Source organism: Lynx rufus, unplaced genomic scaffold (genome assembly GCF_022079265.1).
Source record: "Lynx rufus isolate CCGP_SWC_20201006 ecotype Redwood Valley unplaced genomic scaffold, mLynRuf1.p SCAF_11, whole genome shotgun sequence".
Taxonomy (NCBI): Eukaryota; Metazoa; Chordata; class Mammalia; order Carnivora; family Felidae; genus Lynx; species Lynx rufus.
The window spans coordinates 52,529,332-52,546,568 of record NW_025814825.1 but is presented as its reverse complement, the minus strand read 5'-3'; the positions used below and the strand labels follow the sequence as shown (position 1 = coordinate 52,546,568).

Genomic DNA, 17,237 nt, shown 5'->3' with positions numbered 1-17,237 from the left:
GGTCATAGGGTGGGCCCTAGTCCAGTCTGGCGCGTACGAGGAGGAAGAGACACCAGCCTCGCGCAGAGGGAGGCCACGTGAGGACAATGAGGAGACAGCCATCTGCAAACGGAGCAGAGAGACCCCAGAAGAAACAGAACCTGCCGCCCCCTTCCTCTTGGACTCCCAGTCTCCAGAACCACGAGCAAGTGCATTTCTGTTGCTTCAGGCATCCGGTCTGTGATATTTGTTCATGGCAGCCTTAGCCAACTGCACAACATGGTTTCACAGCCCCCGCCTGCCGAGGAGACCTGGAGGAGCTCCCGGGGGCTGCAGTGGTTAACTGGTGTTGGATCGGAGCTCGGCGAGGATGGAAATCTCAGTAGCATCACGGCAGCCACGCGGGTGTCCGTAAGACTCAGGCGGCACCGTGGCGTGCCATTTCCTGAAGTTCTATGGGGCTGTTCTCAACGGCCTCTCCGGGCTGCTACTGCAAGATGGTGAGCCTTTGGTGCCTGGGGCCCATGAATGTGGCCTCCTCCACCTGCGTGGGCACCGTAATTAACCCCTCCACAGAGTTATTGTGGCGATCACGCGAACGAATCCACGCAAAGTCTTGGCACAAAGCCTGGCGTGAAGCCAACACTCCATAACATGTTAACACCGCATTGGCTTTGGGAGGTGAGGTCCAAATTAGGGGCAGTGTCTCTTCCAAAGGGGCTACTTTATACAGGAAACCACAGCCCGTGAGAAAATGGGGCCCGCTCTGAAGTGTCCTACCTATGATACCCTATGGTCAATAACTGAGCTCCTTTCAATTCCCTTATCAATTACTGTAAAATGCAGATGATACCACACGACCTCCCTCCCAGAGTTAGAACAGACAAGATCTTTATGAATTCACGTATCATGATATGCAAAGGACTTACTAAGCAGCTGAGTGTGGTTACCACGGGAACTGGTGATTTCTGTCCTTTCTACATAAAAATGTAGAAAATGTGGTGGTCACATCACTATAATTAAAGCGTATGCTTATTGGAGGTAGAATTTTTGAGGCCAACTCCGGGCACCCAGGCCTGCTATGCTGTCAGCCTGTGTATCATGGAAACAACTGGGGGCGCATGAACATGGGGCCTTTAATGGAGCAGCTGCTATGTGCCAGGTACTGTGTTAAGCACCACGCGTGCATGATCTCGCTTCACGGACACTGCCCGATGAGGTAGGTTTTGTCAAGGTCCCCTCATTTCAGATGGGGAAACTGAAGTTCAATGACTAGAGGTCACGTGCAGTTCAGATAGTTGGAAAGGGGTAGAGCTGGGACTCAAACCCGGGTCACTCTCTTTCCAAAGCTTTAGGCTCAAACTTCAATTTCCTTTTTTGTTTTTGGAGGGGGGTGCAGAAAGACAGCGAGCACGTGCGTGTGCGCGAGCACGCGTGAGCGGGGGACAGGCAAAGAGAGAGGGGGACAGAGAATCCCAAGCAGGACTCGACGCGAGACTTGATCTCAAGAACCGTGAGATCATGACTTGAGCCGAACTCAAGACTGAGCTTAACCGACTGAGCCACCCAGGCACCCCTCAAACCTTAATGTCTGAGGAAGAAACCACCCTACTTTCAGCTTCTTCTGTGTTTCACAAGTATGCAACTTGGGAACTTTAAAACAGGATGTCAAGGGGATCGCCAAACTCGGGGCAGAAAGTGCAGCTGGCCCTGCTTCCAGGAGACGGGCTCCTTGCCTCAGTCGGGAGTAGCAAAGCCATAAATGACTGATGCCAACACATGAGTGCAATTTCTATGCTCCCGCGTCAGTGGGGTGCGCTAGACCCCCGGGGAAGGAGCAGGAAGGCCCACTGGGGAGCCAGGCTGAACGATGCCTAATGGTATTAGTGAATCCGCCTGTTTGCTTTGGGGCCTTGTGGCTGACGAAGCACTTCCGTGGGCATTTATCTACCGAATCTTCACTAGGAACCCGTTTATGATACCCCCTCTATCATACAGAGCAGGGAGACGGGGATTCCAGACGTGGGACAATCTGTTTTGTAGAGGAGGAAACTGAGGCTTAAGTGTCCGGCCTGGAGTTTGGTGCTGGATGTGAGCTTCCCTTTCTGCAAAGCCGGTGCTCAAGGCACGCCCTTCTCTGCCTCTTGTCCTGCAAGGGGCACGGGTTAAGGAAGGTAACTCCAAAGTCTTCATTCTTAGTGAAAAAACGCCACTGAGCAAAGGAGGAATGAGTCCAGCACGAGCATTCGCCTCCACCTCTGAAATGCCGGTCGCCCTGCCTGGGAGCTGGTTCCAACCCCACCCTCTGCCCCAGGCGTGCAAACACATCTTTAGATGCCAGCCTAGTCCCAGGGCCCAGAAAGAGCTAGAAAATCCAAGACGCAGACTGTACCTGGGCAGGTTGTCCTGTAGCAGGTGGCAGGGTGGGTTAGGACCACTCTCTTCCAGCTGTCACCCAAGGGAACAAATGGCAGAGAGCAAAAGTTTAACACGAAAGCAGAAACCTGGAAGGTAATTTGAACCGCTAAAAGCCGGTATGAGATTCCAATGCAGATACGGGTCAAGAAAGACGTCTTTCTGTCTTGATTCTACCCCAACTTTTACCTGCATATGGGTAGGATAGGGAAAGTTCCAAGCTACCCGGAAACAGTTTTTAAAAAATGTAAGTTGGCGATCATGTCAGAATTTGGAAATATCTGTGCTCAGAACTCTGAACTATCGGCAGAGCTTTCTATTACGGGTTACTTTCTGGGGCCGGCACAATGCAGCGCTGGAGGGGAGGGCGGGGAAACAGCGGGAATTGGGCAACTGGATTCTGGCTGTGGGACCCCCCCAGGCCTCCCACCACAGGGGCAGGCTAATTGGGCTCACCTCTAGGGCAGAGCCTTCCCTGGAGCAAAACACCCACTTGGGATTAAAGCCAAGTCAATTACAAACTCAAGGAGTTGCTGAAATCAAAAGTTTGCCAAGCTGCCAGCTCATTAAAGAGCAATCTTCTCCCTGTCCACATGTACTCCTAGCGACTTCCTGAGACCACAAATCCTAGCCCAGAAAGTTCTGCGGACGCCTCCCAGCCTGAACTGGGAATCCCGTGTCGTCGGAGCAGAGACTGGCCACAGGGCTTTGCCTGGATCTGCACATCGCTCACGGCTCCTTCCTGAGCTCCCTCGGGCCTGGACTCTATGCAAGGCCTTTCCTGCCCACTCTGCCAAGGCTGCCCCAACCACCACCTCCCCACGCCCACCCGTCCTTTCGTGCCTTTTCTCTGTAGCACTCATCGCTACCTATCAGTTTATTTTATGCATTCGTTTTATTTACTATTGCCTCCTGCCACTGGAGTATCAGCTCGTGAGAGCAGACTGGTTTCTGAGACAGTCACGCTGATTCCCCAGGACCTGGGACAGTGCTAGGCACAGAGGAGGCCCTCCGGGTTTCTTGAATCGGGGAATTGGCCAAGAGCTTACTACACGGGCAGACAATTCTAAAAGCCTCCAGGATTAGTGCACTCCACATATCAACTCGTTGCCGACTCTCCACAACCCTATGGGGTGGGTGTTATTATCCTCCCCCTTTCACATGTAGGAAAAGGGAGGGGGAGGTTCCGAGCTCACCGGTGGTCACTTGGGAATTAACAGCTCAGCAGCCTGACTCCAGGATCTGAGCACAAAGCCACGGGGTGTCCTCTACCCACCAGCTTCTCCTGGGGCTCCCAGCTCCGAATGCCTCTGTGTGGCATCACTGGGTTCCCGTTTCTTTCAAGACTGATCCAGCAGCCCCTTCTCCATGACATCCCAGGGAGGACAGGCCCCCGTCCGGGCACCTGAGACACTTGACGGTGGTCACTGTCCAATGCCTCCTCTGGACCACGAGCTTCCTGGAGGTGGCGGCCATGCCTCTCTCCGCGCTGCACCCCGCTCGGTTCAGAGTGAGCTCTCAGAACGAGTCCAGTGGGGAAACAAAGAACTGCCTTCTTTCACTCGAAAGCTCGCGTTCTGAAGAGGGCCTCTAGTGGCCTCTGCCAGGGCATGAGGCCCCCTCTTTTCTCTGACCCACGTGCAGGCCACGGCCCTTCCCTGCCAAGACGGTCTTTGGACTCGCCCCCAGCCCAGCGTGATGGCTCACGGCTTCGCAGCCGGTCCATTTCACCGCTGGGTGTCTTCTGAGCTCATCACTGAGGGGCGGGCCAAGGCCAAAGACGCAGCTCGTTCAAATATGACCCCTGGCTTTCCAGAGAAGGCAAGAGGACAGGATCACCAGCTGCCGACCAGATGCTGTACCGCAGGTAGCCTAGCCTAGGAATCTTCAAGAGAATGACTGACCCCCAGGCAGCAGGTATTCTAGAACGCCTGAGCTCCCGTTCTGACGAACACTGCATCATCCCCCATAGCCTCCACAACTGGAATTTATCTAAGACCTTAAGCCTCCCGCCCCACTCGGCCCGTAAGGACAGAGACTGGTATTCAGAGGAATCAAATTACCAGACCGCCACCCCAAGTCCAGACCACTGCCCTAGAGGGCTGGCTTTGGCTCCCTTATTAGCCTTCCAGAATGGCTGTGGCCCTGTCACCCTCACTCACCATGCGCGACTGGGCCGTGGGTCTACAAGATTCTGACTCTGTGTAGCTGTGACCTTCCCTGTGACCCCACAGCTCTGTCCCTGTCTCCCTCCCAGGTCCCCTCTGGTCCCTGTCACGCTCCGTGGCCAAGGCCCTTCCAAACAGCTGTTCTCCCCGGAGCACGTGCGCGCCCAGCTGTGGGGGTCTCCGTCTCTACCCAGGCAGGCCCTCGGGCGCTGACCCCAGACCACGTGGACAAACCTGGAGAAGGGACAGAGTGCCACCAGCACGGCATCGGTCCCCCGCGATCCTCTCCAGCACAGGGCACTGCCCACAAGCTCCCTGACCGTCTCCAGCGTCTTGCGCTCACAGGGATGAGGCTGGACCTGGCAGTCTGTGTCCACAGGGCACAGGGACGGAGAAGACAGGGTTATCTCCCTCCCCCACCTGCGGTCCCACCACCCTCAGCCCTGCTAACTTCTGCCTCTTTCCCGGCCGAGCACGTCAGGGGAGGGGCCCTGCTCTACCTGCCGGCCGGGCAGCCAGTCTCTGAGCATCCCCCCGGCCCACAGCTCTCGCATCCTGTGCACGTGTGCGCCTTTTATTCTGGCTCCCGGGTGGGGCCTGATGATGACAACTAGCAATGCAGAGACCTCACCCCAGCTGAAGTGGCCCCGTGCTGACCGTGCCTGGGGAGCTCACTTGGCTCTTCCTCCTGAGGAGGGGACAGGCACAGGGGGCCCCGCCAGGTCCGGGGCCCACACCCGGGGCCCCTCTACCCCTCAGCGACAAGCTCGGGGTTCCGAGCTGAGAAACCACAGGGCTCGACGCAGGGAGGTAGCCCGAGCAGAGCACCCCAGAGCTGAAGCTGCGAGACCCCGCTCCTCTTGCCCTCCCCTCTCCCTGGGGAGCCTCCTGACCTCTTGCCTCGGGGGAACGTCCCCACCCTGCTTCTACCTGGGCGGGGCCACACCTTCTCAGCCTGGAAGGCCTTACCTGGAGAGGCGACGGTGCAGATGTCAGACTTGCTGAGGGTGCTTAAAAGGCCATTGGTGGCGTCCTCCACCTGCTCAGCCATCAGCACGTGCTGCTCCCTCGGCTCGCTGGCCAGCGCGTGCAGCTCCTCCCACCTGTCCCCCGTCCCCAGCCCCCAGCAGAGGAGTTACGAGCAGCTGACTGCCCCACCCCCCTCCACCTTCCTGTCCACCCATCTCCTACACCAGGGGCTCCCTGTGGACAGCAGTACGACCGCACCGCTCCACAGGCCACCTAGCTGCAACCTCACCCACCGGGGATGCAGGTTCTTTCTGTGGTTCACTTCTGGACCTCACCTGCATCCCCGGTGGGTGAGGTAAGGTCCAGAAGTGAACCGCAGAAAGGCCCCGAGGGCACTCGAGCACGCGTGCCAGGATTCACAAACTTCTCCAAGGCAAGCCAAACCCGCGGAACCATCGGCTCTCATTTGAGACATGGTCTTGACAGACTTGGTTGTCTGGTGTTATCCCCCACAGCTAATGAGAAACATTTAACCAGAAAGGAAATGAGGGAAAGTGATTCTGGGTGATGGCAAGAGAAGAACGAGCAAGGGAAGCTAGCGGTAGAAAGAAAACACTGAAGGATGATAAACAGTGGACATAAGAACTCAAGGGTCAGCAACGTGAGGTTATGCAAAGGAAGGGGCCAGCACACGTCAGCAGCCAGGGGGCACTGCGGTTAGGGCCCAGCCCCAAAATGATATGTGGGATGAAGAAAGCATTAAATGATGTTGAGAAGCCTTTTTTTTTTTCAATTTTCTTCTTTTTCTTTTTTTTTTTACTTTTTATTTTTTGAGACAGACAGAGAGAGAGAGAGAGAGACAGAGTGCGAGCAGGGGAAGGGCAGAGACAGAGAGGGAGAAACAGAATCTGAAGCAGGCTCCAGGCTCTGAGCTGTCAGCACCGAATCCAATGCCGGGCTCGAACCCAGGAACCGTGAGACCGTGACCTGAGCCGAAGTCGGACACTTAACTGACTGAGCCGCCCGGGCGCCCCGAGAAACCTTTTTAAGGAGACCGGGTAGTCAGGAATGTATTTAGAATCTTGCCCATCAAGAAATTCATCAAGACAGACCACGGTCTGGCAGTATGGCAACAACTTCACTTATCTCCCAAGTTCACGGGTATAAACCTCTCCATTCTCCTCTGGAGCCGTGTAAACTAGATATTCCGCCCAGTACCTCGGACAGCACCTGACACACACAAGGGGGCTTCCGAGTTGGGGCCTCAACAGTAGCATTCAGAGGGCAGCGAGGCCGGGCCCCTCCCTCCGCTCTCCCAGCCCAGCAGCAGATTTTCACAAAAGCCAGGGCCGAGAACCAGAAGAGAAGGGGCCCAGTGGATACCAAGAAGAGGAAGGAGTCGGAACCGGCATCAGCTTTTTCATCGCACTCAGAGCCTCACACTGCCCACGGCGGCGGTTCTCCAACGTCAGCGGACATCAGAATCACCGGGGGCCACAGAAAACCACCGGCCGAGGTGCCTCACCCCAGAGTTCTGGGTTCATCGGGGTGGGCCCGAATGTGTGCATTCCTCACAAGCTCTCACGTGATGCTGATACCGCTGGTCCAGGGAGCACACTTTGAGAACCACCGGTCGGTAGTGACCTGGCCTTTTACCAACAGCGAGAGGAGGGGTCAGAAGGGCCTGGGAACCCACGGGCTTCCTCAGAGGGTTCCTGTGGCTGCAGCCCAGGACATGCGGGGCGGAGCAATGTCTCCTCTCCTGACCAATGACCTCTTGATCCCTCTAAGTGAGGGGTGCTCAAAGTGCGGGGGCTGGTGTAGGCCCCCAAACCGTTTCACCCTCATCCAGAACCAGACGAGCATAGACACTGACAATAAACAGCTAGAAGCTATTATACAGGAACCTGACAGTGTCATTTTACGCCTGCTGGATCAAGTAATAAACTTTTGGGCTTCTATTCTGTCTTTGCTTTTTATTTCACTTTGCAAGTAATTCTTTTCTTTTTCTTTTTTTTTTTTTTTTTTTTTGTCTTCCTCTGAAGTATCCGTCCATGATGGATTCAAAGCAAAACAAAACAGACTGGACCTCCACCACGGACAGTCTGAGAAGCACTGCTCCAGCTGGCAGCTGGAGAAGAAAGTCCCGGAACGGGCCATGTATTGCCACCACCTGGTAGGCAGCATCCTCACTGGCAAACCTTTGGGCAAGTGCGACGTGCAAGGTACTGGATTCGGCACCGTGCGGGAGGAGGGTGGGCAGCGGGCCAGGAAGCAACACCCCTGTCTCCTCTCTCATGCGTGAGGACACAAAAAGAGCCCCCGGTGAGGCGGTGTGTGTTAAATACTCACTCACTGGCAATGACAACCACAACGGGATGCTGCTGGTGGCGGCCCGGCCCGGGATAGCAACCCCACCCCACCCCCCCGCCCCGGTACTCGCACGCTGGTCCTCGGTGGTCTTCCCTCGCTGCACCCACTCGCTAGGTGATCTTCAGGCTATAAACGCCGCCCTCGAGTTCAATCTCTGTCCGTCCTCTCTCCTGTGGCCCAGACTCCTACCTCCCGCCGCTGACTCAGCTTCTCTGCTCAGAGGTCCAATATGCACCCCAAACTTGATCTGAAAGAGGACTCCGCTCCTCTTGCTCCTCCCCAGCCTTCCCCACCTCAGTAAGTAGCCCCGCCTTTCACTCCGGGGCTCAGGCCAAAATCCTGGGTTGTCCCACACGCAGCTCACCAGCCACTCCACCGCCCTGCCTTCAGAACTACCCGAGTCCAACCATCCCTTAGCGAGGTCCCAGCACTTTCCTGCTATAAGCCACCACGATCGATCTCTCTCTCTCTCCCTCCCTCCCTCCCCCCCCCCCTCTTGTGAGCGCTCCAAAGGTCACCTAACTAGATTCCCTGCCCTGCCCTGCCCTACCCCTTCTCCTTGCACCTCAACCCCCCAGTCTCTTCTCTACCGGGCAGCCAGTGTGGTCTTCTAAAACAGCTAGTCAACAGGTGGCATTTCCCGGCTCAAAGCCACCGAACCTTCCCAACCTACTCACAATACGCTCTGAAGGCTTTACTGTGACCCGCAGGTCTAGAGACCTGACTCCTACCTACCTCTTCTACCCCGTTTCTTGTAATTCACCTCTTGTTTGCTGGGTTCCACACATACCGCCAGGCTTTCTGTTCTATAGCACACTAAGCTGGCTCAGGCCCTCTGTGCTCGGCATCTGTCTTGCCTACTCTTTTCCCTGCTATTTGGAAGGCTTACTTGCTTCCCTCAAGTTTCTGCTCAAAAATCAACTCCCAAAAGACCCCCCCCCCCCGATCTAAAACAGCTGGGTTCCCTGCGCCTCATCACTCTTGTTAACCTCCTACCACCTTCCTTTGCCTTCTCTGCGTTTTATTTCCACCCGAAATAGCATTACTTATTCATCCACTCACTTGTTTATTGCCTAGTGCCTCTCCTAGAACGGAAGCTCCGTGAAGGCAGGCGCTTTGTACCATCTCTCTATTCGGAGAACTTAGAATAACACCTGTACTAAAACTTAATAGAGGGGCTCCTGGGTGGCTCAGTCGGCTGAGTGTCCAACTCTTGATTTTGGCCCAAGTCACGGTCTCATAGTTCATGGGACTGAGCCCTGAGTCGGGCTCTGTGCTCTCCGTGTGAAGCCTGCTTGGGATTCCCTGGCTCCCTCTGCCCCTCCCCCACTGACGTGTGCGTGCCTCTCTCTCGCGCTCTCTCAAAATGTGAATACATATACTTAAAAAATAATAGAAAATGGGATTTCTGTGTACAGGCATGGTACCCAGACCAGAGAGTCCTTTCACTTAATACCCACAATAACGAGGGGCCCACAAGGGCACCCCCAATTTTAGGGTTGAGAGCAGGGAAGACCTGTGCTCCTCTCTTTTCCAGGAAAGCACATTCCAGTGTCTGAGGAGGGAGCGGCCCCTCAGAGACCCCCACTCTCCTGGCCTCAGGAGTGGGTCTGTGACTCAGGCTAAGGAGAACCCTTTCTTGGATTACTCCACTTGAAACTGGGAACATGAGTCTTCTCTCCCCAGGGTGGAGCTGGGCGCCACCTGCAGCCACAGTCCCGGGTTCCTTTGAGGACCAGGCTCAGAGAAGAGCAGAGGCGAGAGGAAAGAAAGAATCTTCATGGCGTTCAAGTCCCTGGCTCCTGCTCACCCCAAGGGACCCTCGACCCACCCAGTACAATCAGATGAGTCTGTGAATTTCCATTTCTGCCCAAGTCAACTGGGGTCAAGTTTCTGGCGCTTACAACCAAGGACTCAGACTCAGCTAAAGACAACGCACGCTCCCAGACTTGGAGCTCCGCGCGTTCTGGCACCACATACAAAGCGAGGAGGAGAGCGAGCCTGGAAGGACCAGAGTGGTTTGGCCAAATCCCCTCTCTTACTGTGTCTCCACAGTCTCCAGGGTGACCCAGAGCGACCGAGGCTCTTACCTGGGAAACCGGACCCCGACGGCAAATACGGTGACACCTCTTTCCTTGAGCTGCTTGGCTGGCGGCGCCACGTGCCCTTGGGACCTCCCGTCAGTGACGACGATGAGAATCTGGGGCACAGAGGCATTTCTGCCCCCAGGGAACCCTTTGCGCAGAAGGTATTTCAGAGCGAGGCCTGTCTCTGTGCGCCCTCCTCTGGGTGCACACAGGAGGAGGAGACAAAGACGACAGTCAGTCATCCGCCTGCGTGAATTGGGAATGACGACCTGAAACAACGGGCTCCTCCGTGCTTAGTGACAGCCGCTTTCTCCCAGCAGTAGCTCAGAGTGACAAGTCCAGCATGGGACATGCACCTTCTCACCATCCGAACCACAACGAAGAGTAGTAATTAACTCTTCCTGCGGACGGAAGTTTCACCCTGGACGTCTCTGCCGTATTATGCAATAATGTCATTCTTTGTGTAGGTTTCTGGACTCTCTTCCCGTACCCCTCTGCCTCCAGTGACAGCTCAGGGGCCGATGACCTTCACTGTCTGTGTGTCTAACACCCACCTCCCACCTCTCCCCATCTGTATCATTCTCCTCTTGTTAGGGCTCAGCATCCCGTTGGGGTGGGCAAGCAGATAACTGAGCTTCGGAAAATCGTGTGACTCTCTAACTGTGAAGGACAGGTCTTTGATCCAAGGGTCTAATGATGGTCAGGTCTGTGATCAGGCCTTCCCGGCTCACTTCCAGTCCAGGGTTAGGTACCGGAAGGCTGAAGAACTGTGGGACTGCTTCCAGATCGGGGGACGTTACGGTGGTCCCATCTCGTCACAGCCTAGTTACAGAGACTGTCTGCTGAGCTTGGAATCCCAGCACAGAATCTCTATTAAATCCTACAATAGGAGGCTCATGCAAGCATCCTCAGAGGGAGGGCTGTCAGCCTTCAGAATCAAACAGGCAGACAACGATTCCCCGTAATGGGTCTTAGGCCAAACCTTTCAGTGGGTGGCAACACATCGGACATGAGCCACAATGTCGAGCCTGATGGAATCACCACGGTTATTAACCGCACACACAGAGAAAGCCCTGTAGATTTGGGGGGGGGCACATTTATTCTTACGTTACAGTGTCAATTAAGGCAACCATGCCTGTCTCTCAGAGGGCCCTACAGTGACTCTTCTAAGGTGCAAAAACCCAACTGGCAAGAGGCTCGGGCACTCTGTGTGTGTGTGCCTACATATCTGCGTGGGTGAATGCGTACGCGCTTCTTTAACTCGCCACTCAAAACGCTCACTTCTCATGCAAGCCTGACGTGGCCCTCCTGCCCAAGCATCTCTCCTGGTTTGCTCACCTCCAAGCAGCTATTCAGAGATCCGGGCTCCTTTCCTTTTGTGCTCCCCTTCCTCTCTGTCCTCAAGGACCTCTCCACTCAGCAGAGAGGTGAGGGAAGAGCAAGGAGGAGTGTGCTTGGAAGGATTTATGGACCAGGCCCAGAATATTCTTCACTTTTACTGCTTTCTGTCCTAAGAGAGCTCTTGAAGGGCAATTCTATGAGGCTCCATTAAGTTAACGAATGTCAACAAGAGTGCAAAACTCCTAGAATTAAGACTCCTGGTCTTCCATAATCAGCATCTGCATCAATTAAAAAGCTACTGTTTTCAGCCCACTGGTGTTTCTTATGGGCACTCTAAGTGGAAGAAAATGAGAGTGAGACCAGGAAGCATAACATGATCCCATCCCCCAAGAACTGTAAGTCTAGCTGAAGAAGCAGGACCTATAAGCAATAACAATTGCCAACGAAAGGATGACAATAGCAAGAGTTCTGAGGAGGGGTTCATTGTGGGGAGGAGCCGTCAGGGACAGGCTTCAGCATGGCAAGCATCTGATGGGGTCTTGGTGAGTCAGTGGATTAGGAAAAGAAGAGACCACTCCAATCAGGGGAAGAAGTGTAAGCAAAGGCACTGGGGAACACCGCCAGCCACGTCCTGGGCTGGTGAGCAGAGCCTGGCTTGGGCAAGGGGCTTATCCAAAGGGAGCAGAACATCAATGAACACTGAGTGCCCCCCACTCTTCTCACACTGTGCTAGGTCACATATCAGATACTGAAGATAACCAAGAGGATTTTGATTTCTGAGAAGACTCCTACCTTTGCCAAAGCTCTTCCATCTACAAAGAGCCATCCTCTAAGGCTCCTAGAAGGGCAAATGGCTTCCCATTCCTAAAGGATGATATTAGTACAGAGTTTTCACTTCATGCCAATACTTCCCCTACCCGTTACTAAATATAATCCCTACAACTATGATAAAAGGTGCTAATATTATCCTCATTTATTAGATGGGGAAACTCCAGCCCAGAGAATAGTAATACTAACTGCTAAGATTTCCAGAGCACCTATCTGCCAAGCACCACTGTGCTGTGTGTGTGTGTGTGTGTGTGTGTGTGTGTGTGTGTGTAAAGGTACTAAGCTCAAACAATTCTCACCACAGCTGAGATAGGGGAGTTCAGGGAAAGGCCCTATCTAAGGTCACACAGCTCAGGAATAGTGGAGGCAGGACCTGAACCCTGGACCCTCCACTTCCAGAGGCCAAGTTCTTAGCCAAAATGTTATACAGCCATCCAAGTCACCTGCCTCTCAACCAGCTAGTGGGGGGTCAGAACTGGAGTTTAAACCCACTCAGACTGATTCCAAAGCCAATGGTCTTCCTTCTCCAGGGGTTGGCAAATTACAGCCTGTAATTTTTTGTAGACAAAGTTATAGTGGGAAACAGCCATGCCCATTCGTTTATGTACTATCTATGCAAAGACCCTACGGCCAGCAAAGCTTGGCCTCTGTAGATCTTCACTGAAAAAGTCTGCTGATCCCCGCAGTACACCGTTCTACCTAAATGGTCACAATACTCTTCTGCTCACCAAAAGCCAAGGTGCCCCATTGACCATGAAACTCCCTGGGCTTTCATGCCCCTGGCAGTACGCCCGTGGCTGTGGTTAGAGATAAATGTCCAAGACGTGGGAGTCTGGGCTCCCAACTCCACCGGCCTGTGGAGTGTCTGTCCTTCCTGTCCCTCAACACACAAGTGCCTGTGCTGTCTGTCCTCTCCACTTCTGTTCCCTAACCCACCTTTCCCACTGGAATACTCTACCAGTCAGGTGAGATTCCCAAAGACTTCTGGACTCTGGGAAAGGAGGAAAAACCCCACCACCTCCATGTTCCTCACTCTGTGGAGCATTTCTATCTGAGAGTCTGTCCTGAGCTCAGGGTCTGGCTCTAGACAAGGGAGGTCGGAGGCCAGAGTCTCACCAAGATTCTTCTAATTTCTCTCAAACAGGACTAAGCCAGGTTGCAGGTGAAGGTTCGCAGACTGACTACGGTCTTAGGGGAGCTGTGACTGCAATGCTTGGACTTTTTTTGGTGGGGGCGGGTCTGGAATCTAAACATTTGGCCATTGGAATACTCAAGTGGATAAGGAACATGGGCTCCAGAGTCGGTGGGGCTCAAACATAGTCCTGAAATTTATTAGCCAAGTAAACTGGAAAAGGTAATGAGACTCACTTTCCTTCCTTGTTAAAGTAGGGGAAGTAACAGTATTAGTAAATGCTACACCCAGTGCCTCCTAGGAGCCAGTGAGCACCCCATCAGTGGTAGTTACCATGATTAACTAGCAGTCTGTTCCAAGAAGTTTTTCTTTTGAGTTAGTCTCAAATTCCAATGAGCATAAAAATCCCTTGGGAGGTGGGAGAATGGAGATTCTCAGATCCCATCATCCAGAGACTCCAAACCGGTGGGTGTGCGACCAGGCCGAGAATCTGCATTTTAAGCCAGCCTCCCCTGCCCCAGTGATTCCGAAGCAGGTAGCCCACGAAACAGATCCTGAAAAGTAATTTATCAGAAAGCTCACTGTAGGGGCACCTGGGGGGCTCAGTAGGTTAAGCGCCCAACTCTTGGTTTTTGGCTCAGGTGACGGTCCCACGGTTCGAGGGATCAAGCCCCACGCCGGGCTCTGAGCTGACAGCATGGAGCCTGCTTGGGATTCTCTCTCCCTCTCTCTGCCCCTCCTCCTCTTGCACACACACACACGCTCTTGCTCAAAATAAATAAGCAAACATTAAAAAAAGAAAACTCACTGCAGGTAGAGGGATGTTGATTACAGAGGTTTCTTTCTTTTTTTTAAACCAATAGACAAAAACCTTGGAATCAATGTAAATGTGTCCCTTTAAAGGAGTGATTTAATATACTATGATAGTTCGATTCATTGAGTTATCATAGAGCCATTAGAAAGGATCCGCATGAAAAATAACGCAGCTTTATGCAAAAATGCGCACCAAGTAAGTTAAAAAAGAGCAAAATGCTTCGTAATTACAACTATTCTAAAAGCGATGTTGAAATGTTAATGTGGTTTGAAAGATGCCACAGCTAGCATTGTGCTAAGGTACAGTGAGCGGTGAGTGCTATTTCTGGAGAGCGATCTAAATACAGTAAAACTCTGATAAAGCTACAGATGGGGTCCAAAGCAATCAGAAAACTCAAGAGTCGCGTGACCGTGAGATTAATGAAATGACCGCGGGAGGCTGCACACCAGCTGGCCAGGAGCTCTGCGCATTTGGAACAGATTTTGCTGGCCATGCTTCATCTGATTTTATGTTACCATGGGGTGCAAAACTGGAAGGTTCTTAACTGTATCGTTTTTTTAAACTTCTTAATGCAAAGTGACAGCAAGGGGAGTTCCCTGGCCACCTCAAAACACACTTTCAGGGGATCGATCGCCTTGGTCTGAAAAGGCAAGCATTTGGAGTTCTGGGTAGAGCTGTCCCAATCAGCCCAGCACTTAAAATTTCACTGCAGAAAAAGGGTAGAGAGCCCTCGGGAGGTTATCACTCCCACTCGGGCCGACATTCCTCTGTACTGATGAATAATAACGTCTTAATGTTTAGCGTCCTCAGTGACCCTGCAACTGCGGCCAAAAAATTACTTGGTGCCTCCTTGCCTCGTTTGCCGCCTCTTGTAGTCATCCTAGGACACACGATGCTAACCATACACGGCTAAGAAGATGAGACAATAAAGAGGCTTCTTTCTCCACCCGCAGCGTCCTCATCTGGCATATCCTTACGGAGTCTCTGGACTTCCTACCTTGTGACTAATACTCCCAAGCCCTTAGTTATGACTTCCAACACAGCTGAGGAGAGGCTCAACAAACACTTTGGGGGGTGGGGAGGGGAGGGTGGAAAGGGGTGGAGAAGGACAGCTGGGCGGTGGCGGGGGTTGCCTACTGGACAAGGAGCAGGGCTCTGCGGTCCTGGCCAAGTCCCCTGCTCCTTCTCAGCCTCAGTGGTCTCCTCCGTAAAATGAGGGGTTGAAATAGATACTAGATGATCCCCAGAGTGCCTTTTTGAACCAGTTTGCTGCAATTTGCTCAGTGTTTTCAGAACAGAGTGGGACCAAATCGTCAAGGCAGAGTTACCCAAACAATTGCTGACATTCAGTCCTGAACTGAAACCAAGAGGCCAGTTTTTCTTCTGCAAACGTTAGCATGCATCTAATGGGTGCAAAGATGTTTTGGGAATAAAATGTCTTATCAATAATGATATGGTAATTTTATGGTATATGAATTCTTATACCATATAGTTCTCCCTTTTAAAATATTTTTTAACTTTATCCATTTATTTTGAGAGAGAGAGAGCAGGGGTGAGTGGTGGGGGGTTGGCGCAGAGAGGGAGGGAGGGAGAGAGAATCCCAAGCAGGTTCTGTACTGTCAGTGTGGAGCCCAATGTAGGGCTCAAACTCACTAAACTGCAAGATCATGTCCTGAGCTGAAATCGAGAGTCAGATGCGTAAGAGTCAGTCAACTGAGCCACCCACCCAGGCTCCCCCAAAATCACCCTTTTATTTATTTATTTTTTAACTTAATAAAAAAGTGTTTAACGTTTATTTTTGAGAGAGAGAGAGAGAGAGAGAAAGGGACAAACAGAGCATGAGTGAGGGAAGGGAAGAAAGAAAGGGAAACAGAGAATCCAAAGCAGGCTCCAGGCTCTGAGCTGTCAGCACAGAGCCGGATGCGGGGCTTGAACCCGCGACCCATGGGATCATGACCCGAGCTGAAGTTGGATGCTTAACTGAGCCAACAAGTCGCCCCCAAAATCACCCTTTTAAAGTAAAATCACCCTGGTGTTCGGGACATTCACAGAATTGTGCAACCATCCCCACTAAGCTCAAAACATTTCATCGCCCCCAAAAGAAGCCCTACACCCATTAGGAGTCCCTCCCTATTCCCTCTGCCCACAGCCCCCGGCGGGGACTGATCTGCTTTTTGTCTCCACAGATTTGCCTATTCCAGACAGTTCGCATAAATGGAGGAATCCTACAACATGCGGCCTTCCGTGTCTGGCTTATCACGTTTTCAAGGTTCATCCATGTTGTAGCATGAATCACATCATCCTTCCTTTTCCTGACTGAAAAGGAATGACCTTCCACGGTTCGGATATACCGCCTTTGGTTCAGCCATTCATTCACTGGGCTTTTGTGTTGTTTCCATTTCGGGGCTGCTACAAATAATGCCGCTATGAACATCAGTGGCCACGTGTTTCCGGAGGCATACATTTTCAATTCTGTCCGAGTCACTGGGTCACGTGGTAAACCCGTGTTTAGCTGCCAGATTATTCCCAAAGGCGCTGCACCATTTCACAATCCCACCAGCAGCGCACGAGGGGTCCGATTTCTTCGTGCCCCTGCCGACACTTGCTACTGGGTGTCCTCTATTTTAGCCTTCCTGGTGGGTGTAAAGTGGCAGCTCATTGCGGTTCGGATTTGCATTTCCTTAGTGACTAATGACACTGAGCATCTTTCCAAGTGTTTGAGGGCCATTTATACCTCTTCTCTGGAGAGATGTCTATTTACAAGGTTTCTTGCTGGGGTGATGAAAACGTTCTAAAATTATAGTAATAGTGGCCTAACTCTGGAAAATACACTCGAAGTCACTGAATTGTACACGCTGAATGTGTGAACTTCATGGCATTTAAATTACATGTCAATAAAGGCGTTTTTGTTTTTGTTTTTTTTAAACTTAGTGTGTAGGATAAGCACATGGCAGGGGGTGTCTGGGTGGCTCAGTCGGTTAAGCATCTGACTCTTGATTTCAGCTCAGGTCATGATCTCACAGTCATGAGACAGAGCCCTGCATCAGTCTCCCAGCTGGGCATGGAGCCTGCTTAAGCTTCTCTCTCCCTCTCTCTCTGCCCCTCCCCTGCTTGCACACTTGTTCTCTCAA

The 17,237-nt window shown here is 52.6% G+C and overlaps 1 protein-coding gene across 1 annotated transcript in view; it reads right to left on the bottom strand.

Annotated features, from left to right (window-relative positions):
* VWA2 (von Willebrand factor A domain containing 2) overlaps window positions 1-17,237 on the bottom strand; it is a 35,402-nt gene that overhangs the window by 5,841 nt on the left and 12,324 nt on the right. The window contains exons 5-9 of the mRNA XM_047072716.1: window positions 9,995-10,189; window positions 5,532-5,665; window positions 4,797-4,929; window positions 2,372-2,427; window positions 909-956 (exon numbers count right to left, since the gene is read on the bottom strand). Coding sequence (XP_046928672.1) covers window positions 909-956; window positions 2,372-2,427; window positions 4,797-4,929; window positions 5,532-5,665; window positions 9,995-10,189 — 566 coding nt within the window. The remainder of the gene's footprint in view (window positions 1-908; window positions 957-2,371; window positions 2,428-4,796; window positions 4,930-5,531; window positions 5,666-9,994; window positions 10,190-17,237) is intronic.